The sequence below is a fragment of the Struthio camelus genome, chromosome 2 (assembly GCF_040807025.1).
Source record: "Struthio camelus isolate bStrCam1 chromosome 2, bStrCam1.hap1, whole genome shotgun sequence".
Taxonomy (NCBI): Eukaryota; Metazoa; Chordata; class Aves; order Struthioniformes; family Struthionidae; genus Struthio; species Struthio camelus.
The window spans coordinates 56,731,331-56,757,637 of record NC_090943.1 but is presented as its reverse complement, the minus strand read 5'-3'; the positions used below and the strand labels follow the sequence as shown (position 1 = coordinate 56,757,637).

General features: G+C 39.7%; 1 protein-coding gene and 1 long non-coding RNA gene across 4 annotated transcripts in view; both read right to left on the bottom strand.

Annotated features, from left to right (window-relative positions):
• Window positions 1-17,520, bottom strand: part of ANLN (anillin, actin binding protein) — a 29,648-nt gene extending 12,128 nt beyond the window's left edge. The window contains exons 1-17 of one of the 3 annotated variants that reach the window (XM_068935893.1): window positions 17,315-17,520; window positions 12,950-13,103; window positions 12,260-12,544; window positions 11,469-11,815; window positions 10,529-10,751; window positions 9,375-9,568; window positions 9,131-9,238; window positions 8,563-8,683; window positions 7,538-7,654; window positions 6,764-6,990; window positions 6,006-6,157; window positions 5,361-5,508; window positions 4,598-4,733; window positions 4,080-4,262; window positions 2,181-2,307; window positions 1,117-1,165; window positions 981-1,037 (exon numbers count right to left, since the gene is read on the bottom strand). In XM_068935893.1, the coding sequence (XP_068791994.1) occupies window positions 981-1,037; window positions 1,117-1,165; window positions 2,181-2,307; window positions 4,080-4,262; window positions 4,598-4,733; window positions 5,361-5,508; window positions 6,006-6,157; window positions 6,764-6,990; window positions 7,538-7,654; window positions 8,563-8,683; window positions 9,131-9,238; window positions 9,375-9,568; window positions 10,529-10,751; window positions 11,469-11,815; window positions 12,260-12,544; window positions 12,950-13,103; window positions 17,315-17,332 (2,646 nt within the window). In that variant the 5' untranslated portion in view covers window positions 17,333-17,520. Of the gene's footprint in view, window positions 1-980; window positions 1,038-1,116; window positions 1,166-2,180; window positions 2,308-4,079; window positions 4,263-4,597; window positions 4,734-5,360; window positions 5,509-6,005; window positions 6,158-6,763; window positions 6,991-7,537; window positions 7,655-8,562; window positions 8,684-9,130; window positions 9,239-9,374; window positions 9,569-10,528; window positions 10,752-11,468; window positions 11,816-12,259; window positions 12,545-12,949; window positions 13,104-13,279; window positions 13,343-17,314 lie in introns of those variants that run through there. The other 2 variants (XM_068935892.1, XM_068935894.1) reach the window with 2 other exon arrangements.
• A 3,914-nt stretch (window positions 17,521-21,434) lies between these two features.
• Window positions 21,435-23,524, bottom strand: LOC138066361 (uncharacterized). The gene is made up of 3 exons (XR_011139759.1): window positions 23,471-23,524; window positions 23,085-23,197; window positions 21,435-21,561 (listed from the first exon to the last, which is right to left on the bottom strand). It is a non-coding gene; the product is annotated as an uncharacterized lncRNA (long non-coding RNA).
• Window positions 23,525-26,307: the final 2,783 nt, after the last annotated feature.

Genomic DNA, 26,307 nt, shown 5'->3' with positions numbered 1-26,307 from the left:
TTAGACATGAACTAGAACTATGTGCATATTCATTGTTGAAGCTGAGACACAGATTTAAGTGGCTTGTCAAAAAGCAGGTACAGGATCCCACCAGCAAAGCTAGAGCCTCATTTTAGCAACTCAGCCTAGAGTACCACAAAAACATTCAATATTAAGCTGAAGATTCCTCTAAACAGCACAGAGGAGAGACCTTGGACATCAACATAATTTTATTGAGGGACCGAAGGAAGCATGCTTTCACTGTGCAAAATAAAAGTAAAGATTTAAGAAATATCTGCTATTTCTATTCTCAGAGTTAGGATTTACAAATCCATTCCAACTTCTCTGCAAGACACTCAAGTTTCTTGTTTTTAGTGACAGATACCTTGACAAGGAGGAAAGCAGACCTAAAAATTGCTAACATGGTGTGCCCAACAGTCAAAATGGCAAGGAAAAGAAAGCCTCCTACAATTTGCACTCTATTTAAGCTGAAATATTTTAATAACACTTGCAAGTAAATAACTGCTTGATTTAACAATAAGTAACTACTACTTTTACTTAACACTAGAAAGTCAGTAAAGTGTTGCAGCTGACCAGTAGAACCTTTAAGGAAAAAATATCCCACAGACAGCAGGGTAGGGTATACTGAATAGCATAGTTCTGTTAAAACGGAGAATTAGGATACTAAATCATTAACAAAGGCAACCATCACACATGTTAAGTAAAAGTTTGTGAAGCACAGCGTTTTGCAGAACTAGTAAGACTCTTCTCCTTCCCCTCCAATGTATATCAGATTTGATTAAGTGCTGCAGGTCCAATCTACTAATAGCTGAAGGACTCCATAACCCATCTGTCGCTGCAGATGTTCAAAGAAAGAACAAAGGGAATAAAAGCAATAAACAGATTGACTAAGGCTATTAGTCAATTCTCCCCGAATACTGCAGTCTTCCTAGCATACCTCCTGTTGAAATAAAACATACGGATTTTCATGTTCCATTTACCTTAGACTTATTTGCCTTTTTCCTTTTATCAGTGCTTGTAACTTCTTTTCTCTGCACCTGTAAGGCAAGAGGATATTAAGAAAGTACAACACTTAATACTGCTTTATACATCCTTTTGAGAGGGTCTGATACATACCAAACTGTAAACTTCTATATTTATTTCAAAGTCATTGGATGCATCGTGCCTAAAGCAGGGGAGGGGAGAAGGGGCGGGGGGGGGGGGGAGAAAAAAAAAAAAAAAAGGAGTTAAATATGAACTGAGCCAAGAAGCATTTTCCTTCCAAGTAAGTTGTTCCTTCTGCCTACCTTCTGCTCCCTAAAAAACAGGTAAAATCTCCAGGGAACAGTTAGGAGCATCTAGGCACTACTCAGGAGATGGTTGCCCAAAGTAATGACTGATAGCAGCCAATCTCTTATTAGTAAGTCATAGTTTGTCCCTGCATGTGAATAGGCCTGAGATGCCTTCATTTCTACAATAGGACTCTCCAGTACAGGCAGCATTATGCTGTTTTCAGACCTGAGTATACTCAAGATACTTTCCAGACCTTAGAGAAGAAAAAGGGGGTGGAGGGAAATGGAGATACGGTTCATCATTTCTCAAAATGCACCTTTCCGTCCACTATTACCACATATTTCTAGAAGCAGAGATTAGTTTTGAGTAAGTAATAATAATAATAATTCCTAAATAATTCGTAAATAATAATTCCTAGAGTCAGGCTTTAAAAAGAGGGTTTGCTTATTTATTTTGAAAAGGTTTTTCCCCCCCCCCCCCCTCAAAAAAAGAAACAAACAGCCATTTGAACTCAGAAGGTCTCTTTAGATAACATTGAGAGCTACCAGCTGATGTTTTAGTTTCAACAAAGCTATTTTTTCAGACACCAAGTAGCTATATAAAATGTTAGTCGTGGCAAAACAGAAAAACATCTTCTCAGGGAGAGCAATCCATCTGTCAGTGCAGGTGTTCCAGAAGAGAACAAAAGAAAAGCAAGTGACAGATTAGCTGATGAATAGTGGAATAAGTTTAGATTGCTCTTTTGAGAGAAATGCAGCTTTTTTTTTGAAGAACAAAAACCACCCATACGACAAAACCTCACAATATTTGTTTGCAGAATGACATTGTTATACAAGATCTTAAACATTTTTATATATGCTTCAGAGTCAAAGATGGAACTGGTTCCAAAACAGCTTCTTTATACTTACATAGTAAATGTTGTAGTAAAAGTAAGAGCATCTCCATTCAGGGAACTAGCAGTACTTGCTAAGGGAGTTGCAACTATGTTTTCTGCTCCAGATCTCAGTATTATTACATAGTAGTAATTTGCTGCTTCTGTAAATACATTTGAGACAGTTTTGTTTACAAGAGGTGTCCAAGTAACTAAAAGTCCTCAAGTATTGCAGTGTCATTAAACAGAAGATGTTTCAACCCACTTACATACTTGAGTTACATTAAGAAATTGATTATAAATTTACTCTCAAAATAAGTTAACTACTTTTCCTCCTACGTCCACTAGGAGGACGGCCTCCACAGGAGTCACACTAACTACATTAGTGCCTAGCGCACCTCAGGCCAGACTTACACTACCCAGTGCAAGAGAGGAAGGAGGAAAGCTTTCAGATTCAGCAATCAATCATAGTTCCTTAGGACTCTGCTGTTATTCACTAGGGCTGGCTGCTTTACTATGCATTAGCTTCCTCTGATGTGTATTCTCATCCTTTTTTCAGTTCCTATGAAGGAATTGATATCCAGGCAACCTGTTTGCCTAACTAAGGGAACCACAAGAGCACATGTCAGCAGCCAGGATACAATTTGGAGTTTGACTGCAGAAAACTGATGAATGGTAGAACAAGTGTTGCATAATGTCACATCATTTTAAAAACAAAACAAAGACAAAACAGCGATTGCTCTGTTGCACAGGACAGGTCAGAGCTTTCAGAACAACTGCTGTAGACGCCAATAAGCACCGATTGGTACCCTTCATGTCTGAGGTACATATTTGTACCCTTCAGAAGGGGTGAAAATAGAATACATTCTGGTGCACAGAACATAACCACGTGCTCCAGAAATGCAGCGCTTGCTTTGATAAGTAGTTCATAATTGTTTGTTTAGACAATTCTGTTGCTAGAATTTGAGAGAAAATAAACTTAGATTTTTTTTGCAACCATTAAAAAGACTTTCCTAAAAAGTAGAGAAGAATTGCATAAAATCTCACACAACAAGAACTACAACATGTCAGGAGGTTAACTACATCACATATTTTCACTCGTGTCTTTAAGATCACAGATGAGAACAAAAATCTCATTTTACGCTCCATACAACAGTTAAAAACGAAAAGGCTATGAAATCATTAGAACTTTTGCAGCCAAGACTAAATAAGACTTTGTCCAATGACTCTTGTCCTCAAATTTTAGTGAGGCAAGAAGTACAAACCTGTTACAAGTATCCAGCTACATTCAACTTCTGTGGTATTTTATAAAATAGCACTAGTTATTGTGGGCTACCAGACTGTAATCTTTAAACAGCCGCATGGCACAAAAGTTCACTATGTTCCAGAATACATCTCAGGACCTGCAGAAAGGTATCGCCAGACGTTTTTCTAGCAATAATTACATTTGTCTAGCCCAGAACAAAAGAAACAATAAATCCACATTTTAACATTTTAATGACTTAAATATGACAAGAAACAGAAAACAAGCATTTGTAAATGAAGTATTTCATTTACAAATATTCAGTTAATATTCAGTTCATTTCAGTTAAGAGAAAGACTAAAAATAGAGACTTAATATGCGTTTCACAAAACAGAGGTCAGAACTCACATATTGCTACCTAGTACTAGACTTGCATCAATCAAGAAAGTTTCAGAGCAGTAAAAGAGAAAGACCCGAGACACAAAATTCTACTTTGTCCCGAACAAATTACAAAGAACCACAGAAAGATCTTTTTAAGATAAGGCTAGAAAACTTGTGATAAGTTTCTTGACCCTCACAAGCCAGAAAAGGATGACTTTAACAAGACCAGGAAAATACTGATAACTTAACCAAGAAGCAGATCCGTTGAGAGGGAGGGGGAAGAGAAATATACCTTCTAGTTGTTAGTTTTACCTGGTTTCTGAACTGTACCACACACAAAGTCTGCTTTTAGAGGTAGACGCATTTCTGAAATAGTAACAGATCCCCTGGATGGAGCAAATTCAGAAGATGTAGATGCAGCTTTATTTCTTCTACCCTGAGGTCCCTCACTCTTCACTTTATTTAATTCTTCCAATAAAGCAGTTCTCTTTTCAGCTGCACAGAGAATATAATTAAGTATAGTTGCAAAAAAGATGTATTACTGAACATAAGCTGTTTTACATAAGTATATACATATTTTTATATGAAAGTATATAAAAATGTAACAGAGGTGTCAGTCATCTCCCAGAACATTAGAAGAGATAGACCAAAAAAGTCATCCTGCCTATTGGAGAAGTTGAGGCAGAAGAGATACTTTCCTGTAGTTTTTCCTTTGAAAAACAGTAACAAATAAACAGGTACAGAGTACCATAATAAATGGATTGCCCAAACTCATTAATTTTTCCCAAAGTGTTCATGACAAAGAGTTGGAGTCGAGTCTAAAAACCTACTGGCAAGGAGAAGAAGTCTCTCTGCTTCTGCTTCTTCTTGTGACCCTTTTCCATGTTCCTCATCAAAACAGCAATTCAGTGCCTGGCTGGCTTGATGAATTACTGTCTGCTGCATGTTGATCTCATTATTCAGCTCCTAGAGTAAAACAGTAGTAGAAATGATTAGCAAAACTACATGAGAGTTTTTCTGTTAAGTCCAAAAAAAGGAATAAGAACGTATTGAAATTAGCATCTTTGGCTATGCTTCAGTAACTCAGATTGTTGTTTAGACAGTTAGTAAACTAGAAGTCTTGCAATTTACAGTTTTGCTTCTACAAAACACTGTGCATTCTTTTTTCCTACTTTAGAAGTAGGAAAGCAGAGCTCTAATGTCCCCTCCACCAATATTTATAGAAGAAGCAGTTAACCAGAAAAAAGAGAAGTGACATAGGTGAATGAGGCACCAGTGAGGATCAGAATATTGCTAACTAAAAGTAATGAAGAAATAGTGAAGTAGTGAAACCTGCATAATTCAGTGTCAGTAACAAAACATAGATTTCACGTTCCCTTTTCAAAACAGCGCCTTGCTCTCCTATTAAAGGAGGCATTAGCTACTTGAATTGTGCAGAGTTATCACTCAGTGCTCATTACATCTTTATGCTGGACAACCTAATTTTGCCACCCTAAGCATATGTGAGTGTCCTGAGCAAGAGAATAATAAAAAAGATGGAAGGAAAAAAAAAAAAAAAACACACACACCACCACACACACACATGCAGGATACCTGCATTTTCTTTTTAATATTGACTTGATCAGATGGGCCATTCTTTTTCTTTTCTAGTTTGGAAGCAACATCTTCTTTGCGAACAATGGTTTGCTTTATTGAAGGACGATCTGTTTCTTTAACCCTCTGAGATCTATATGCGTCAACACTGAAAACAGGAAACGGTTAAGTACGTTTCACAGATGTGTCAACCTCTATTTGTGTGTGTATATGTAAAATTTTATATAATATTCATAGATATAAATATTAAGTTATATCTATTATCTAATTTATCAAATACATTTAAAATGTATGTATGTGTACGTGCATACATATATATAAAATAGAGAGGTATTGATTTTTTTGTCTAACTTGCCAGAGGGTTTTTCAAAGAAAGTACTCTATCCATTTATTTTCAGTGGAAGCAACATAAAGACTATGCAGAGAGGCAACCTTTGATAAAGGCCAAGATCTTGAAGAAAGCTTCTTTTGTAATTTAAGCAGTATACTTCACTGAAAGAGTCCTTATACTTGTAAAGCAACCATGTTCTCCCCTTCTATCCCCAACCATTTTCTCTTTTAAGGAAATCACTTTTTTGAAAGCATGAAAAACAGTGTCTTCATTTTCTTACCTTTACAATCAAATAACTTTTTGCAGTTCATTACCTATATAGGAGGTTGCGGTCTTCCGAAATAGACCCAATACTGTCTCCCGATTCTGCCCTAGGGACTTTACTCCTTTGGAACTTTTCAGACTTCAGACTTGCATCACTGACACTGCTGCCCTCATCAACTGACTTAGAAGGGGAAATAAATGCCTAGGGAGAAGAAAGTTATGTTACAATATTCTTCCGAACTGATCATGACTTGTTTCTTCTCATCTTTACTCTCTTTGTCATTATACCTAAAATTTGGAGGCTGCTTAACACTATTAAAGGATAGTTTACAAACATTAAAGACACAGAGCAACTTAAATTTATCATTTTTGTCTGCCTTGTTGGGGTGCATTTTTTTGTTTTGTTGGGGGAGGGAGGACATCTGATTTTTGTTTGGCTTTTTTTTTTTAATTAAAAAAGAGACAAACAAATCCATAAGCTCAGAATTCTCACCCTTAGTCGCCAAACTGGTATTCTTTTGCAGTTACCTCTCTTAAAAGACTTGAACTAATAACAATTTCATTGAATGCATGTATACACCTCTGACTTGTGCTGGACTTCTATTTGTAAGTACTAAAACGTGACTTAACTTTTGCTAAGCCACACTTCAGAAACTTTGCCTCACTACGTATAGTTTCATTAGCAAAATGTCATTTGCACATTATGTACTTGCTCAGGTATCACAATACACTAAGATATCACTGTTCATAAGCAAATTGCACATCTCTATGAAAAACGAGCACTTTCCCTCCTCCCAAGGATGCTCACCTCCGGACCAACAGATTCCACTAAAGGGGTTAACAGAGACATTGATGAAATATTTAGCGATTCTTCCTGCTCATCCTCATCGCTTTCACCTTCCAGGCTCATGCTCATTTCTTTCTTTAGTTTTTCTATGTCCGGACCATCCTCTTGAAGAACTTCAAAAATTTCATTTATCACTCTTGAGCTATTCAGCTCATCATCCACACTCATTTCAATTTCACATACTTCATCTGAGGGGTGATGTTTCAAAAATATTAGTAGCATCAAGACTAAACTCTTCAGTCTCATTAAATAAAAATACAGTAATAGACAAGTTACCTATTTTGGCTTTTCAAGTAAGCTTGATTAAAAAAAGCAGTTTTTGTTATAGCAAAGCATATGGAATCCTAAAACCTACTAACACTTATTTTAATATAGTATTATCATGTATAGTGAATAATTGATGCAGAGACACTAAAAGATGCACTTGTCCAACATTTCAATTAAAGTCTGACACTTAAATGCAAGTTCAATAGTAGAGCCATCATTTCCACCCCTTCCCAAGAGTTTAATATCGATGTTTTAATATTCCTTGAAGACTTCAATGCCAAGATAGAGTAGTTATGATAAAAAGCTTCCTGACTTGCTTTTATATAAATCTGATTACAAAAACACACATGTCGATATTAACAATGTATGGTGAATTCAGAATTTGAACTTGAAGCATATTAACATTCTGCTGGACAAGTGGGAACAGCAAGCTAAGCACATGTTAAAATACATCTAATCAATACAAACCATTCTGTTTCTCATCAAGTTGTTCAAGTTTTGAGACAGACATCGCTTTTCTAGGGCTCTTCATCAGTGTGATCTTCAAAGGACTGGGTTTATCAGTCTCTTCACATTTAGGAGTGTCTAAGAAGTTCATCAAAAGTCAGTCACTGAAGATATTGTCTAGCCTTTTTTTTTTCCTAAATTATCAATTTAGAAGTTTATTAATACAGCTGACTACTTACGAAAAACACTACTAAACTGAGCGTTCAAGTCAGCTTGAAATGAAAAGACACTGATTTTTTGTTACTGTATGATTGACACCCTGGGCAGCTAGATTTCTGCCATCTCATAATCAGGAAATTAACAGCATAAGAAACAATGCTGAAACCATAGTACAGTGCATTCCATTCAAGGGCAAAAAGGTAGGAAAAAAAAAACAAAAAACCACAACCCCCACCCCAAAACCAAGAGCAGCATATCATTCTGCTTTTTCAGAAGTACATCATTTGAGAGCTTGTCTGCCCATAACGTCTATGAAAAGCGTTAATCGCGTTCTCTCCTCTTTCTGGAGTATAGGAACCTCTTCCACTTACTGAACATCAGACAGGATGTCATAAACATCTCAGGATTCTTTTCCCTTCCCCTACTATGAGAAAGGGAATTAAGGGAAAATTGGAAGGGAAAAAATGTCTTCCCATTAGATTATTGTGGAAAATTGGATAAATATATTAATATTACAGTATGGATAAAGTCTAAAACTGTCCGTTCTCACTCACGCTCTCTGCACTTAACATACATGAAAATATGAAACATAGGCAGACCTTGACTGAGAAAGCAAAAGGCCATTTGCCTTGCCAGTCTTTCAAGTAGCATAAAAGTGCAGAGTTGTTATCACATGGCAAGATTTAAAGATAGCGTCAGTCAAATAAGGAACAGGCTGAGATCCAGGTCATGAACACCAGTGCTACTAGCCTCCTTACCCGATTTTTAATACAGAGGACAGTGCTTCAGTCCAGCGTTAGCCACATGCTTACAGTGACAGTTCTCACCTGAAGATTCCACACTGGGAGACTTTGCTGCCTTATCATCTGCTGGTACATCGTCTGCTGATCCAGAAGTGGTGGCATCTGAACTAGGAGGACAGTTTGGACTAGCCTGAGATTGGCTTTCCTGCCAAAAATAAAAGCATAGCGCATGCAGGAGATGAAGTTCAAAGTAACTAAAAAAATTGCCTGAAGGAAACACATTTTAGCACGTGTTAGGAAAAAGAGGTTGCATATCCGATATTAAGCAAGATCATATTCATTTAAGAAGGTCAGCTGAAGTACTAAATAGATTTGTGAAGGACCTTTTCTGTTTCTAAAGGTTTTTAAGCGTATAAAGGCATCATTCCCCCCATCCCCAAAAAAGTCAGCTCAAACAGTATCATTTGTTTCCTTAATTGATTCTTCAGGAAGAAAAAAACCTCACAATACTTTAGTAATAATCATATAGACTACTTGGCAGTCTCGTACAGTCTGAGTGTTCAAAGAGCATAGATTTTCATCTTTTCACATCTATCCCTGTACCCAGAACATGTTAAAGCAATTCAAAGACTATCATCTTGTGATACATTACCATTTCAGCTTCTGGAATTCTTCTCTTTGAACTTTCACTTCTCTCTGCACTCCACAGATTGCTCTTATCAAACCGGCCACGAATACATGCAAGTTCTCGTTCACGTTCCTAAGCAAGTAAAGGGGAGCAGGGGAAAAAGTGACAGTCTTAAGAGGTCAAGACATTTAAAATTCCTCAGGTACGTGGCAGAGCAGTAAACCTTTCCCAAGCTTATTTATAAGCTTGGAAGTATAGCAACCCATACCTGCTTAAGCTGAAGCGCTAAACTGGCAGTAGAGGAATTTTCATTTTGTTTGAGAAGTCTTTCCTGGATTGTCCTTGTACTTGGGGTAACAATGGGTGTTCTGTAGCCTGTAGTATTCGCAGCAGGACTCTGTGCTCTATGTTCTTGACAGCGCTCTCCAAAACGTTCCAAGAAGGGCTTAATTCCTGATCCCCCTACAAGAATAATTGTTTTGATTAAAAGAAACCCTCAAAAACATAGAAAGAAATCACACTGCAATTTTAGACCACTGAGTGTTCTCAAGGAAGCAACTGAGATGTCTCCTTTACAGCTCTTACTCTGTTACACTTTACGGATATTAAACCTGAAGTGCAAGCCATGGCTGCAACAGAACTCTAAGTCACTAAAGCAGCAAATCAGAGCAGGCAAGTGTCCTCCTCTTACAAAATTCTATACATGATCTTTTTTTTATTTTATTTTATTTAAATTGGCTTGCTTCCTTCATCTAAAGGAAGGATCTATTAAATGTGTAAGGCAGATACACTATTTGGCATCCACCTCATTACCAAGCTCATCTTTTACTGTCAGCATATCGGGAGACACAGTTGGTCTACTCATTTCAAAGAATTGAGGCTGCCAGTTTAAGTTTCTAACCCAGCAAGCAGTTAAATTTCAAACTGCGAAAGAACACTTCTTCTGACACTAGTGCTATCACTGAAAGGAAAGATGCTATGCAAACTTAAATGATCTAGACGGCCTTCAAAACTGAAAGCATTTAGCTTTGGTTTCTGCCAACAATTACGCAGCCTCATCTTTAACTGGTAAATTGTTGGATATGAGATATATCCAATATATAAAAGCAGCTTTGAATTGCCTAAATTGACTGATGTTAGCAGGACAAGTTTTCACATAAAGAGGAAAGTTAAATCAGCTTTGCTCTCGAGTTTAGGTTATTAAAAACATGTCCAAAAACCCCTGGCAAAATATGGAAGCTGTACTATCTACGATCGTTATCATAGACCTCTTTGGCACTTTCCTAAAGTTACAACAGGAAATATAGACCACCTGATACATTACTTACCATACATTGTTAATTAGTATGTAATTTTCAAAACAGGAGAGAGTTAAGCACGACTTGCATGAATACTTATGGAAGCTGAAGAAACAATATTCACCTGGTGTTGTGGGTTTATCCTGAGGTTCAAGTTGCACATGTGTTCCTTTGACTAGCCCTTTTTTGGACTGAACTGGTTGAGACAAAGTTGATTTTACTGTTTGTTTAAGTTCCTCAGTCTTCTGAGGACTGCAGGAATTCTCTGTTAGTGGGGGTGGTACTTCAGATTCCTTAGAACTGGGAACAGTGTCTCTTGAGGATTTTGTTAAGAAATTATTTGGATCCTTAACAAGGGAAAAAAAAGGAATAATATTGGAATGAGACTGTAGATCCTTATTCATTCCCTAAAAAGAAAAGGAGGCATTCTGCATAGCACACTAACATAATACACCTATTTCTCTGAACAATAAAAAAAGCTGAGAATCAAAGTTACAAGCTTTTCGTAGCATTTTGATCCATTATTTCATATTGTTTCAGTATTTGACTCTGGATTTTTGCCAGCTGCTTCAGATATTTTCGCATGTTTGCCTAAACAAGATTATTTGCACATATTGCCATTTCATAAATGGAACAACAGTCATTCGATACTGCTAATTTCAGAGTTCTGACTGACTTTTCTTATTGAATTAATATTTACAGTTTTAAAAGTCGGTCACCTTTAAAGTTACAGAATGAAACCCAGAAAGACTCCTCTTCTTCACTTTAAGACGACTATTCTGAAGAAAAGGGTGGCAACTGATTACTTTGACACCAATTTTTATAAGGCGTATACACACACACACACTCAGTTTTAATCTCAAAAGAGGAATTTTAAGCTATTTCAAGTCTATTAAAAAAGGGTACTTGTGATTTCAACAAGGCAAAAGCTGTGAGCCGACTGAGATAGCTCCCACCAAACCATTAAAATTGGTATCAGCATTCAAATTAAATACGTATACATTAACATTCCCCCCCCCCAATACCCCAATCAATTCTTAATCAGCAGCTAATCAGACACTCACCAATATCTTTGAGGTTGCTGGTTTATTAATAGAAGCCTCAACAAGCCTTTGAGAACAGGGTGCAGCTTCCTGCTTTATACTGCTGCTATTGATTCTAGCAGATGCTCCACTTGTAGTGGACAATTTGGATAAACAAGTAGTGCCAGGCTGTTCTTGTGCATTGTTTTGCTTTGCAGATGGATGACTTAGGTCATCTTCCCAGGAACCAATTGTAGCAGCAAGGTTAGCTAAACGGCCTCTTCTCCCAATAGGGGTATCGCTTGCCAGGGCAATAGATGGCTGCTTAGGTGGAGAAATAGACAAGTCTTTCGACTGGAGGGGAGACAGATGAGCACATTCGGAAGGATCTGGGAAAAAAGAACACATTTATTTTGCTAATAAAATATACTACATACATTTGTATTTTGATATATGTTAGGTTTATCAACATTAGACATTGTTCCTAACAAAAGGATCAGGATACTATCTTTGAGGGCCCTGGGACTACTTAGGTTGAAATAAAGATCACTGCAAAGCCAGCACGTTTTTAATCGAGCAGTTTACTAATTTTACATCACTGTTCTGAGGAGCAAGACCTCACACAAGTACTAGGAAAAGGGTGTAGAAAACTAAGCTGCAGTCTGTATTTCAGTATTTTTAGGCACCTCTTTCTCCTTCCCCAGTAGCGGCTATAAGAACTCTTTATGAGAGCATATTAGCATTCACACACACAAAGTCACCCTCTGCTAGCACACATTATCATCAACGCTAACATCGAAAAGCATTAATATCGTTTAGCAAGCAAAACGTACCCTCACTGTCCCAACAACGTCGCTGTTCTGCCAATTTCTGCATACGTGTTTTGACTGAAGGGGCTGCAGGAGTTTCTGACTTAGTGTTTGATTTTCCTTTCTCAGGGGACTGAACTGATGAAGTCCTGTTAGAAGCAGTTACACGCAACTCTGAAGTCATCTCAGGAGAATGATGGCTTATGGAACTTGAAGGAACTGGCTGTCTATTCTCTAAACTGGAAACTTGAGCCTCCATACTGTTAGAGCAGAGCCGCTTTGATGGTGATGGCTTTGTACTAGATTTCACTGTACAAGTCAAAATATTTAAATAAATTAACATTATCTAAAGCATTTTTAGAGAAACAGTACAAAAGTATAACATAGATGAAGTTATGATGCAAGTATATCCTGATGGGCATTTCAAAAACTACCCTTACCAAATTTTCAAGGGTAGTTCAAAAACTACCCTTACCAAGCACGAGATATGATGTTTGGCATCATATCATTATTTTTAAATAGTTTACTAATTATTTAGAGTATCTGCTCTCAGGTTAAGCTAAACACTAGCCATATTGAGACCTAGCAGGCAGATGACTACCTCCCATCACTGTTTAGTTTAGGATAAACACCACGAGTTATCTCCTTGTCCACAAGAAAAGAGATGGAACTTATATCAAAAGATAATTCTTTATTGTACTTGTTGTAAGATACCTTCTTCACCAGGCAGAGGTGTCTGGTTACTAGTTTCCAATAAAGGCTCCCTGGCCCTCTTGGTCTGCACTGGGGGTCTCGCTCCTGCCGTAGGTCGCTCAGCCATTTTCTTCTGCAGGTTCTCTCGCCTGGCACGGGTTCGTTCAAGTAGTTTCTGAATAGTCAACAAATCACATGTTATATACACTTCAGTATGCAAGTTAACTAATACATTTCAAACTAAGAATTTGAGTTTTTACTGTGATAAGCATATAGTAAGGTCTATAATACCAGAAACTTATTGAGACTACTTTTCAAAATAAATATGCCTACCAAATGTTACTAACTGACCTACTGTAGTGCATGCTATGCTATAGAAACATTCAAAGTCAGGTTTTCTGACTGGTTATGACCTCCTCCTCCCAAAAGCAGAAGAAACAAAATGTTTCTACGTACGTATATTTTTTTCGGTCTACTTCCTTTTTCTCAGTGCAATAACCCCTGATCCCTATGATACTTCTACTTCACTGCTGCAATGCTCTCATTTTCAGGAAGTACCACTAACATAAAAGGCACCTTACACTATGTCAAATAGCTACCCTCTTGCTGTCTGGCCAGTCAGTACGTGCCTGCAGGTTACCTTAACTTTTTTGCCCTGCTAGACAGATAACAGGCTGCAGCATTTCCTTCACAGGCATTGATTTGGGTCTTTTCTCACCCAGCCACAAACGTTCATCAAAACTGTAGAAACACAGTTAGACACGAGACATCTACTTCTTTATTAAGTAAAGATGAAGCCAGCCAGCAGGTTCCAAAGCTCCAGTCATTAAATCAGCTGGTGTCTCCCATTGGCTTGACTTTCAAAGTAAATCAGGCTAAAGAGACATAACCAATGATAAAGTGAAAAAAACATTAGAGGCTTCTATAGAGCCTCAAATAGTCAGAAATATTTTTCAAAGTAATTACACATTCTTACTGAATCACCTCATGACAGTCCTAAGGAACTGTTAGGTCTGGCTAGTAGGCTTTTTTGACATGTTGCCGAAACACATGCTCAGGCCATTTGATTTAATACTAACCTTTTAACAAAAGAAACAACATTTAAGTGGCTCCCAAACAGCCATAAAAACCCAACAAAACATATGGCTATTAAAATAAAAGAATTTTGATGCTATTACACCTTCTAAATCAAACTAAACTTCCATTCTTCAAGCTTAAATTTTAGGAGGGAAACTCTGATGTTATAAGTATTCATCTTTATATACAGGCTATTTATCCTGATATATCTGTGTACAGAAAAATAGAGATCTTAGTTAAGCTGTCTTAAAAACATGTTCTTTCATTTCCTAACCATTAGGAAGTTGAACAGCATGATCATATTCCGTATGAACTAGCTGCTTTGGTAAGTGTTCACAGTAGTAACAAGTAATTCTCTATAGCATCCAAGTATGAAATAATTTGTTTTTAAAATTGCATTCATAAAGCAATATCACTCGATTTGATCACATCTAAAGAATTCTTAATTACGCCTTTGATCTAGGTTGTAAGGCAGTTTGAGACAAGAAATTGTGTGATTGAACTAATGGGCTTTAAATGGGAGCACATAAAATGCACTTGCTTGGTGGTACATAAATTAGTGTGAGAACTATGCCAGCTATTATCTGTCCTGTTGCATGGCAATTAAATACACATTTCACATTTTTAACTGTCTGAGGCTGAAGTCTTAAACAATGTCTCATTGTAGGGCAACACTGGACAAATGGAAAGTCAAACTCAACAGTTTTCTGTGAGAGCAAAACGCCACTTCTGTAATTTCTACTGCAAGGAAGGATTTGGGCCAGGGAAGACACATGAAATACCAGGAGTGCCTTCACTGTGAGTTATATGCCAGTGTTGTTGCCAGATCTGTTTCCTCGATTCCACTCACCCAAAACACAGAGCTATAAGATGAGCAGGTACTATACACACAAATAAAACAACAAAGACAATATAAATACAAGTTGAGTATATTTTCCAAAGCACTGTTCTTACAGTTCTATTCAAATGCACACGCACATTCAGTAAAACAAAGTTTCAGTTGTTACAAGTAGGATCTCATTTAACAGGAATGCATGCCCCTATTGTTGAAGTCCAATCACTATTGGCTTGTGGAATCTCAAGTTTTCCATGCAACTGCCATAATTCAAACTCTGCTATTACATATGATAAGTCACTGAACTGGAGACTTACTTTTCCAAGATCATTAAAAAGGCATTTACCACCAGTATGTTAAGTGCTCCGACGACAGCCAAAGTTTCAAAGCAGGAATTAAGCATTTCATTATATACAGGAATTTGAAATCTATTAAGTCACTGTTAGATGGTCATGCTTTGTGCATCAAAAGCACTTTTTTTTTAAATTAGAAAGGGTCTTTCCACTTTTAATGTTGACAGACAATCTCACTTTTTAAAATATCTGTTAAGGTACACACATTGACCATATTTAGAAGCATTAAAGAAGAAAGGGCAATTATACAATCAGCTATAAGGTGAAGGTCAGGAGCAGCATGCCTTTATGATGCTTTAAAAAAAAAAAAGTATCCACTGCATGGTCTCCTCAGTGTGTTCCATATTAATATTTTGGCTGACATTCAGGAGATTGTTAGATTTGCTTTTAAGGTTACTCAGAAGAGGCGTGATTTGAGAACTGCATGACCCGAAGGCATTCTACTGAATTGTACAGCAAAATTTATTTGAGCTTAAATTCAGTAAGACTAGGACAAAATTTACTGTTGTAAAGCAAAGTCAGGAAACGCTGAACTATCAGTATGCATTGGCCAAGAAAGCCTTGAATTATACTGCTTTATAAGATCAACACTTCTAACACCTCATCAGTTCCCTGCAAGTAACACCACGCATTCATTTTGCATATATACTCGATATATACAATGAAAGTCCTCTACAGCAAAAAAAATTCTTGATAAGGCCACGCTTTTAGGCACCCTGCAGTACTAGCAAACATTTGAGAGAGGTTTACTCAAGGAGCGCCCTCAGGGTTGGTCATAGTTTTTCAAAATCAGTTATCTGGAAGAAGGGCGTGTTCAGGTTGGAATACTTCCCAGCATGCAAAACAATTTTAAACTTGATTTAGTAGCCTGGACTTGAAATTTATTTAAGACTAGCCTCATCATGTCACTCACTACCAAGTAAGGAAGGCGGTTTTAGTTGTTTATACTTAGCAAGCTTTACGGGGGGGGGGGGGGGGGGGGGGGGAGTCTGCCTTGGCATAAGGCATTTAGCACGTTCATTTAGATCAATACCTTATGCGTTCTTTTTAAATCAGATCTACGCAAGTCTTTTTTATGGGCACGCAATTTACTTATGCAAAACAGTTTGTATCTCAGACTGACACAAAAAGGAGTGAGTGTGTTTCTTCAGTGTTCTTGATTTGAAAATTTTTAGTTTAGCTTTTTGTTCAGACAGGCTGCGGACTTGAGACTATTCATTTATGTATTTATGCTAAGGTATTTCTTAAAGCACTCACAAGACAGCTCCATGGCTTTACATCTGTCACATAAAACCAGAGAAAAGCACCTTTAAGAAAGCTACAACCCTTATACAGATTCAAGCTGGTCAATTCCATTCATTTCATTCAAATCTTGCTTCTGTAAACCTCAAGCACACAAACACAAATCTACTTCTAATGACTGACCTCTTTTGTTTTTTAAAAAGAGGAACTGAGCTTGCAAATGAAAGTGACTTGATATGACTGCCTCCTGTGATCAGTTAGAGGCATTTTTAACTAGATGCTCACTGCTGTGGCAAACCTCACAGTCAGCCTTCAGATGTGTCAGACACAACGTGTACCAGTGCCACTCCCATTAACTTCAGGGGAAAAACTTATCTCTCAGACACACACAGCTAAACATGAAGGGCAGATATTAATGCAACAGTAAACCCAGCCAGGCACCAGTCCAGTTTAAAAAGGACCTCTTCTCCTCAAAATCTTCCTTGAATAACCTCTCTGTCCTCTCACGGACAACATCACACATCTAACAAACACCTGGTCAGCTGCAATACTGGAGGTACCAGCAAGATGAGGGGGAGAGAAAGGTATGGGGGAGAGCTGTCCCCCCTCCCCATTGCTCAGCCTCTCTACAAGCACATTCACCCTCAGCATAAGGCAAAGGAGGGCCGCCAGCGTCTCATAGGCCTCACCCAGGAACCAGACCTGAGAACAACTAATCTGGCCCCAGAGCAGTCCCACAGGGAGCGCAGCTCCCGCCGAACCCTAGCCAGCCCCTGCCACCTCCCGCGTCCCCTCCCTCCATCCCCCCCTCCCAGCCCAAGCCCCCGCTGCGCCCCCTCCAAAGCCCAGGAGGGCTCGGCCCCCGGGCCATGCCCCCACCTCAGTGAACGGGTCCATCGCTGCCGTTGCTGTTGTTGTTGCTGCTGCTGCTGCTGCTGCTGCCGCCCGCGCTCCGTCCGCTCCCCCACGTCACCCCGACAGTGGCGAAACCACCACCCCAACCGCTCTTGAGATTTGAATTTCAGCGCCCGCCCCAACTGCGCGTGCGCAGGCGGCACGGGGCGGCTCGCTCCCTCCCTCCCTCCCTGGGCGTGCAGTCACGTGATGCGCCCCCCCCCCCCCCGCCCACAACCTCTGCACCCAGCCCTCCGCCGTGTCCGAGGCCGGGACGACTGGAGGCAGGCGGCGCGCGCGTGTGCGCCCCCGCCCTCCCCCACTCCGCGGCGGGGCGGAGCAGAGGGCGATGACTGGCAGGAGTGCTAGCCAATCAGACAGCAGTCGGCCCTGCTCTCCCGCCCGCTCGCCGGCCCTGTGAGGCAGTGGCGGGCGTGGTGGGGGGGAGGGGGGACGTGTCCGGCGCGGGTGCCGTGGGCGCCTCTGGGCGCCCCTCAGGGCGGGCGAGCTGCTGCCGGCAGCGGCTTTCCTGAGCCTCCTTTGGAGCGGGAGAGGGCGCCATCTCGGGCCTCGGCCCTGCTTTTGGTCCTCCTCCCCCTGCTTCTCTTGCTATTACGTAGTCTCCCCCCCCCCCCGCCCTGCCCCTTTTAGGCGCAAAAGAGTATTAAAAAGGAGGCGGAGGCTTTTACATGCCTCATAGGCAAAGTGGGGTGATACTGAGCGATGGGCTTAAACATCCTGTGGCTGTTGTACTGTAGGAGCGTGCCATGAGTGATTTTTTTTTTCTGAAGTTTTTCAGCTGATGTAGGTGAGAAAATGTGATTTTAATGTTATTCTCTGAATGGAACTTTTTTTTTATTCTCGTCTAGTTGACAAAAGTATTCCCTTGTCGCTTGCCGCAAGCACCAACCGTTAACGGCCTTCGTGGTTTACTTGTTGAGCCGCTGCCCAGCTTTCAGAGCCCTCCGAAGGTCCGCTGGCCAGAAAGCGTTAAAGGGGAATTACAGAAGCTTTGTTTCCCTGCAGTTCTGCCCTTTCTTCCCCTTGTAAGTCACAGCTCCTTCTCATGTCTTTCTCCTTCCTACTTGGTCTTACTAAAGCTCATCTACTGTTTCTTCTCCCTCCCCCTACCCTCTCGCTGTCCCTCCTCCCCGTTTTGAAATACCTTTACTGATAGGCAAGCGTTGGGGACCCTGAAGGGACAGAGACTCGTCAGGGGTGCTCAGACCCAGCCCTTGCCATCCTGGGCACAATATCACACGCTGCTGTCCATAACTCCGTTGAATGGCATCTCACGTAGCAGCTCAGTTTTTGTCTCCCCTGTTCCCATCGGAAAGCTGCTGTAGACTGGACTGCTCTAGGCAGCTAAAAAACTTCAAATTTCCAGCCCGTTCATTCATATTTGCATGTTGTATACTTTTTTTGCTCATTATGCACATATTGTTCATCACCGTGCATGAATGCCTTTCTTCCCCAGTGTTGTGCTTCTTGTCTCCTGGTCTTGCAGCCTGGGTTTTGCCCAGCTAAACAAACCACACTCTTTTAATCATCTCTCATTAGAAAATCTCTCCAGTGCCTTATTTGTCAAATGTGACGTAAACATGCAATAGAATCTAAAAATACATTACCAAACAATCCTTTTCTGAAAAAATGCTGAAAAATTGGAGCATTTGCTTGTGCTGCTCTCGGAGAAACGTGAGTTGGAGCTGTCGAAGATCCAGGGTCTGAACTTGCTCACGTGACAGGCCGCATAGTTGGACTTCCCAGATGAGACTCATCACTCATACTCTGTGAACAGGCCTTCATGGTTACAAGAAAGGACCGGCTTTATCTCCTTCTCTGAGAGACTAGGTAAAACTATCCTCATTGGGAAGTAATAGAAACTTTCCCTTAACGGAGCAGTAGAGAATCAATGCAGGCAAACACCAGAAGACAAAATAACTAGTATAGTCTTCAAAGCTGCTTATAGAAAATTAAAAAGAGAGAACTACCATTAACTTTCCTCTCTCCTGCCACCCCAAAGGAAGAAAAGTTGTGCACACTTTGAACCTTTTCAATATAACAGAATTACTTCAATTTGAACGTGCTTTCTGCTTTCTGCTTTACATGCAGATCTGAAAGATTTATACCGTGCAGCTCCAGCCATTATCGCTGCGTTTCGAAACATGGCTCAATCCCATGATGTCATCTCTCAAATGGATATGTCGTAGTGCTTGATGCTCTGCCTAGGGGCCCTATTTGCTCACCAAAAATAGTCTTAGCGGCACTGTTAGTATACACAATCTAATCTGCTATATAATATAAAACAGAAGGAAATAAGCACGCTTTATTCTGTAATACACATTTCCTGTAAAATTTATTTCTGTAAAGTTTATTCTGAAAATGAAATTAACATTTCTAGAAGTGTATAACTGCTTACAAGGTCAATGCAACATGTGTGTGACAAATTTCCTTTCCTTTTTTTTCTCCACAGAGCCAATAATTACTTCGTCATTTTGATCTACGCTCAGTGATTTCTAATGGAAATAAAGAGGAATACTCATTTTCTCAGTTTCTCGAGGGATTAACATGTGTCTTCCAGAAAAGCAATAGACAGTAAATATAAAATCTTTATATCACGCCAAAGAGCCAAAGAAGGGCTGTCTTCTGCTGGAATGCTACGAGATCCATTCCCTGCACCCTGTCGGGTGTAAGGCCCATAGCAATGACATTTCCAGTCAGGGTTAATTTTTTTCTTAATAAGTTTATGTAAAGCTTTACAGCTTCTGGAAAAAAAATCAACTAATGTTTCACAATCTGAAGGCATAAAGAAAGAGATATAGAAAGAAAGGAATGCCATGCTGAAACCAGCAGAACAATGGGCCAGCTCTGCCTGCTCAACTGCTTTATATTTTATGCCAGCCTTTTGCATTCAGAAATTATGAATCAGTGCCTTCACTCACTCCTTCCCTCACATGACATGGTTTAAGATTTCTCTCTGCCGGGGGAAGCTAATGAAAAATAATTTCTTCTGTAGCGATAAATAACGCAATGTAAAGCACCTGGAGACTTGCAGTTTTCATGGGAATTGAGAGCATGGGCACAGAAGCCAGTCATTTGTCTTTTAACATGGCAATAAAAACATTTTACTTTCCCAGTTTCTTCTTCAAAAAAGTATTAAGCATACTGACTGTTTTTAGCGATGTTCTTTAATTTTCAGAGGGTTACAGAAGTTTGTATTAGAAGACTAATACAAACAGAGCAGTTTTTAAACAGCAAGGGGGACACTGGCCAAAGGTTTTGTAGCTCTGGCTTCCTTACAACACTAATACAATTACAGATGTAAAATATTGAAGACAAAAATGCTGATCCTAGTGTGGTCCATTGTATAGCACTCTGTAATCCTGAGAGGATATTTTTTTAAACTTACTTTCTGCTAAGAAATGGAGTTCATGATTCTGATTCCACAGGAAAGATGAGCAACATGCCTCCTTTGCTTCATAGAAGAATCTGGGTAATCATGTCATCTAGAGAAAAATACTAGCTTCCAAGTTTTAAAAGTCATTTCCTTTTATTCACAGCTAATAATTCAAAGTGAAAGCTGTTGCTCACCTTCCTTGCCCATGCAAGCAGATTTCAGTCTATTGCATTATAATACAGTGCATTGTACTATTCCTTGGAGTTTAGATTTGCCTAGAAAAGGCATTTTTTTACAGAAAATTCACTCTTCAGTTAACAATAATGTACTCATGTTACTGGGAGTTACTCACGGTCTGGTGGCACTATCAAATAAAAATCCTGCCAGTTAAACCTGCCAAGAGCTGGTGGAGTATTTCTATTCTGCACCTTGTGCTCTGCTACTGTGCTAATTAGTTGAAAAGCTCTCATGTTTCTGATACTCATTTTATGCTGGTATATGTGATTGCATAAGGTGCCAGAGAGAGGAGAACCAAACAGCATAGGGCATCATTATTTCTGGATTATAATTTCATTAGAAATAATTCTTCACGGTGACTTCAGACAGGCTGTTTAATCTTGCTAAAGAGACAAGAAGAAAGCCCTTGCAGAATTTGTTCGGGATGGGTCCACCAGCGTGGCCATCCCTCTCCCCCAGCCTGACATCTTCTCCCCCTCGATGGATCCTGAAGGTCGTATGCGAGCAGCCTATCTCCCGGTGTCTCTGCACCTCAGTCCTCTGCATAAAACCAAGTGGGAGCCAAGTCCCCTTTTCACAGTCCCCATACAGGGGAATCCTGCAATACAGAAGAGCAGTAAGGATCTAATAGTCTTCCTCACCTCAGTAATTCTGAAAGGAAGACCAACTTTTGCCCTCTGTCTCCCTGTGAATATGCCAGAGACTTGGCCAGGGAAAGGGAAACGGTGGTGTAATCGAACAACAAGTAGAGGGGTAGGTGCACAGTGTGAAAGAACATACCAGTTTGGATTAATCTGTATTTTCTATTGGAAAAACACTTAATCAGAAAATGTTGATGGCCAGCAATGTAGGATCTATTCTCTCTGCCAAGGCAAAGGTGATTATACAGTTTTTGTCAGCTCATATGATAATCACAGAGGCAACTTAGGAATTTAGAGGAATTTATTTATGTCAGCAGTGAGACAGGTCTGGTAAGCAGCCCAGTGCAGCTGCACGTCTGACGTGGATTTAAACTAGAAATGCTTAGAGCACGTGTGTGTCTTCTAACAGCCTTAGTAGGAAATTCATAATCAGCTCAACCAGACTAAAAGAATGTGAGGCCCTATAACCATTACAGTATAACTTTCAGCTGGGACTGTGGTTTATAACACCAGAAGGCTTCATTTATTAATGAATTTACTTATGAATGAATTTATTAAGGCATAGTTGAGAGAAGAATCCCTTAAACGGGACATTTGTTGGGGGAAAATACACTGCATTTTCAAAACACACAGAATGAATTTCATACAAGGTAAATTTTATTTATCCCCTCATTTCACAAAACGTGGATGGAAGAGTCTCAAGAAGACACTGGCTCACTGAAGACACCATTCATATTAAATAAAGATTAGAAAAGTACAGTCATTTATATTCTACACTATATTGCCATATGAGGACATTGATGGATTACTGTTACTGTTTGTTAGAGAGGAAATGCACCATCTCATACTGAAAGTGACTGAAAAAAGCCACGTAGAAACTGAAGCTGGAGGGAAAAGCAAAAAGGTTGCAGGAAGAAAAAAGGAGAAGATAGAGTGGAGAATGGCAAATAAGAAGGGAAGATAAGAACAAAGAGAACAGCAAGAAAGGAAAAGATGGAAGAGAAAATGTATTGAAATGGAGAAATCAGTGAAACAAGGAATGAGACAAAACTCTCAGATTTCATTAACAACAGAGACAGTTGTCAAGTGGACTCAGTTTCAGAAAAAAACCTCTGGGCAATTGAACTCTGCATTTTTACAAGTCTGCGGGAGTTAAGCAACCTTTGCCTGTCTTGCACTCTGAAAAGATTTATTCTCTTCACAGTTTCCTTAGTATAATATTGTATTTGTATCACTAAATCACTGAAAGTTTCTCAGGACCTTTCATTTAGATCATCTGATTTTGATTTACACAGGAGAGGGAGAATTGCAAAGACTTCCCTCTTTTGTGTCTCAGTTATAGAATAGCTTCTATTCTTTCTTTATCCATACTGCACAGCTGTATCATTTGCTGACATAAAAATTCTGAAATGGAGCAAGGGGCAGGAGCATACTTGAGTGCTATTATGTTACTTTAGACTATTATGTTAATTTACAGTACCTGAGGACTTGCTTGCAACTCTACAGCAAAACGTAAATGGAATAATGACATAATCACATCAGCAATCTCACCCACCAAAATAGTATCCTGTTTTATATTCTTGAAAGAATTTTCTGAAAGATAGAAAAATTAGGAGATTCCTGTTGAAAAGCCATTTTTTTACAAAGTAGCGTTCTATCAACTCGAGTCCCTTTGCTTGTTTGAAGTATCAGTATGCTGCAAGTCCAACCGGTGGTAATTTTGTGACCTCTCTATTCTTGCCAACATCTTATTCTCATATTTTAAATCAATATGTGTAATATATTTATATATGAAACCATAATGCACAAATAAAAATATCATAAATAACGCATAAGGAAGCCAAAGAACAGTAAGTACAAAATTACCTTAAAGTTGTTAAAACCTTAGGTGCTCCCAGTTAAATGCAGCCTATATGCTTTGCTAAACAGGGAAAGACCTATGGTTATGTACTGAGTCTTACGTAAGCTCATGATTTTTTTCTATTTCCTCTCCACATCCTTCCTCTGAAAAAAAATGCATACAGTGACATACTAAATCTTCCATGCAATAATAGCATCTTTACACTAGAGGGTGTTACTTAGACAAGATTTTTGGACATGTACTATTTTGCTTTCAAAAACTTTTCTCTCTTTGGAAAGAAAATAAAAGCACATCTGAATTAAGAAGCAGCTGTTGCTAGAGGGAGAAATTCTACTGTTATCTGAACAAAAAAAATTTAAATATAATGGTGAGACTATTTTCCACAGACTTAGCCGTGAGGGACATCGGTAATACAGCTGTTTCAGCATCAGTAGGAACTACGCATATAGTTACAACGAGGCAGTGTTAGAGCTGAGTAAATAGCACAGATATTTTAGTCTGCTTTTACTTAAAAAAGCTATTGTGACATGGAAAACAGATTAACCAAAGGGGTATTAAAATGAGATCACGGGTCCTTGTCAGTGGAAGGGGTAGGAACATCTCATGGAGGAATACATAAAGTAGGTCTAGTACAAATGCAGTGTTACTGGCTGTCTGGATGTAGTATGATGGAGGGTTGCCCCATGCCTGTCGCAGTGGCTCCCGGCTGACTTTCCCGCGCGGAGCAGCCTGCCCTTGCTGCTCCCGGACAGTGATTTGCAAGTGGGTTGGTACAGGCAGCTCTTGTACGTCCAACCCAAAAATCTCTCTTGAACTCAGGGGACCCAAGGGGATTGGTAAGAGGGCAAGATGGTGTGTGCCCTGCCCTTCTGGCCACCTCGGGGACCTTGGCGCTCCCACTGCTTGGCTCCAGTACCGCCCCGATAAGCGGTATTTAGGGATCTCAAAAAACTGAGAGAAACGTGAAAAGGGACCTGCATTTTTATGTGAACGTTTGCTTTTCGGCTGAAATTATCGCAGCGCCACAGAAGATGAGCTGGCAGAGAATAAAAAGCCAAAATTCAAAGTACGAACACAATTTTAAGAATTCTTGCAGTTTGGGGGAAATTGCTGAGGTCAGTACAGGGTCCACGTCTATGCCGACAGTACAATCGCATGGGGAGGAGTGGGCTCAAGGCCCGCTGCTGCCCGACCTGCCACTGCTGTTGCCGCAGCAAGGTCCGTGTGACCCTCCTGCAGGTGTTGGCAGAGCGGTGAGCAGCCGGTGCTCAGGCTGCCTGCCAGAACTGCCTGCCCCTGCCAGAGGCAACATCCTGCCTTTTTAAGAGGGACCCCTATAGTGACAAGGCATTGCTGCGAAAGCGGGTAGGTGGTTCGAGGAGGAAAGGTCAAGAACGGTGTGTTGGTCCACCAGCCTGTACCGTAAGCAGATGTCTGCTTGACTATGACTAATATATGTCTAAACAACTTGCACCCAGTTTTCTATCATAGGAAAGAAAGTAGCCCTTTTCTTGTTCATAGGCATAAGTACATTTGTGAGTGCAAAAACAGTCACACATTTTTTTCAGAAAATGACTTTTAGAAATCTACATTCTCCGTAGATTGAGCTAATTTCCTTTAAAAGGGTTGTATGCAATAAACATTTCTGATTTTTCTTCCATGATAAAGGACAACAGTAAGCTACACTTGCAGGGCCACATCATGAGGCTTTTACTTTGCCTTCACTTCTGTGAAGGTTTGCCTGCATTTTGTTACCCACTGTCAGGCTGGTCTTACGGTATTCAGCCTCCCTGACATCAAGCAGGAGCAAATGCAGTATGTAAGTCTGTCTGAATACTAAAGCTACATCAAGTTGTGCTCTTTCAAGGCATTTTAAAAATGGTAATCCCATTGAATAGAGCTGTTGATATGAGTAAGCAGCCCCCTACAAACACGTGCTGCCTTTGCTGTGTGCTAGAAGATGAGGATCCCGCTGGAGCCAGATGGCAATATCACAAGCACTCTGGGAGACGTTTCTAAAAGAAAATACACCTGGAAGGAAAGTCAATTGGAGTCACTTTGTCCATGAAATTGTTTGGTCAAAAAGTATTCAGCCAGCTAACAGTCATCAAACCAGAGAGGGGAAGATAACCTTGCCGCTCTGCTGGCTCTGAAGTTATGCCAAGTAATATGAACTGTTTATTTTAGGTACTTTTGTTCTCAGCTTTTCTAGTTCCTTGGTGATTCTTGTTTCTCGGCACAGAGAGGTAGAAGAAAGACGTCGGTGTGAATATGGTAGAAGAAAAAATAAAACAGATATTAACCAAGCATGCATGCGTGCGCGCGCACGCACACACACACGCACACACATAAAAAATCTAAATATGTGTATATATGTGTGTGTGTATATGTGCATTTTGCGGTGTTAATTAGCTTGAGACAGATCTAGAGATCAATAAAACGTATCACTGCTCTTCTGGACTCTGCATGCTGCAGAGTTTGTTGATGCTTATACACATACATTTTTCAACATGAAAATAATTACAGAATTTTTGACCAGCTAAATGCAAAATTATCTCTAAAAGCAATACTATCTTCAAGTTGGGCTTTAAAATACCAGATGCACCTGTCAGCTTTAATTCCATCTCCTAACAATAGATAAGTGATATCAGGATACAGATTTTATTTGCATTGTGGAATTACAATATTTAAGATGAACTCCAGACTGAGACTGTTGGCTAAACCTTGCTGTTAGTCTCCATGTCCCCTCACCTTGTTAGGATCCCATCCACGCTAGCTGCACTACCAACTTCCAGGAATTTTTTAATGCCGGGGTGGCTAACCTCTTTCCCGCTGCCCAGCT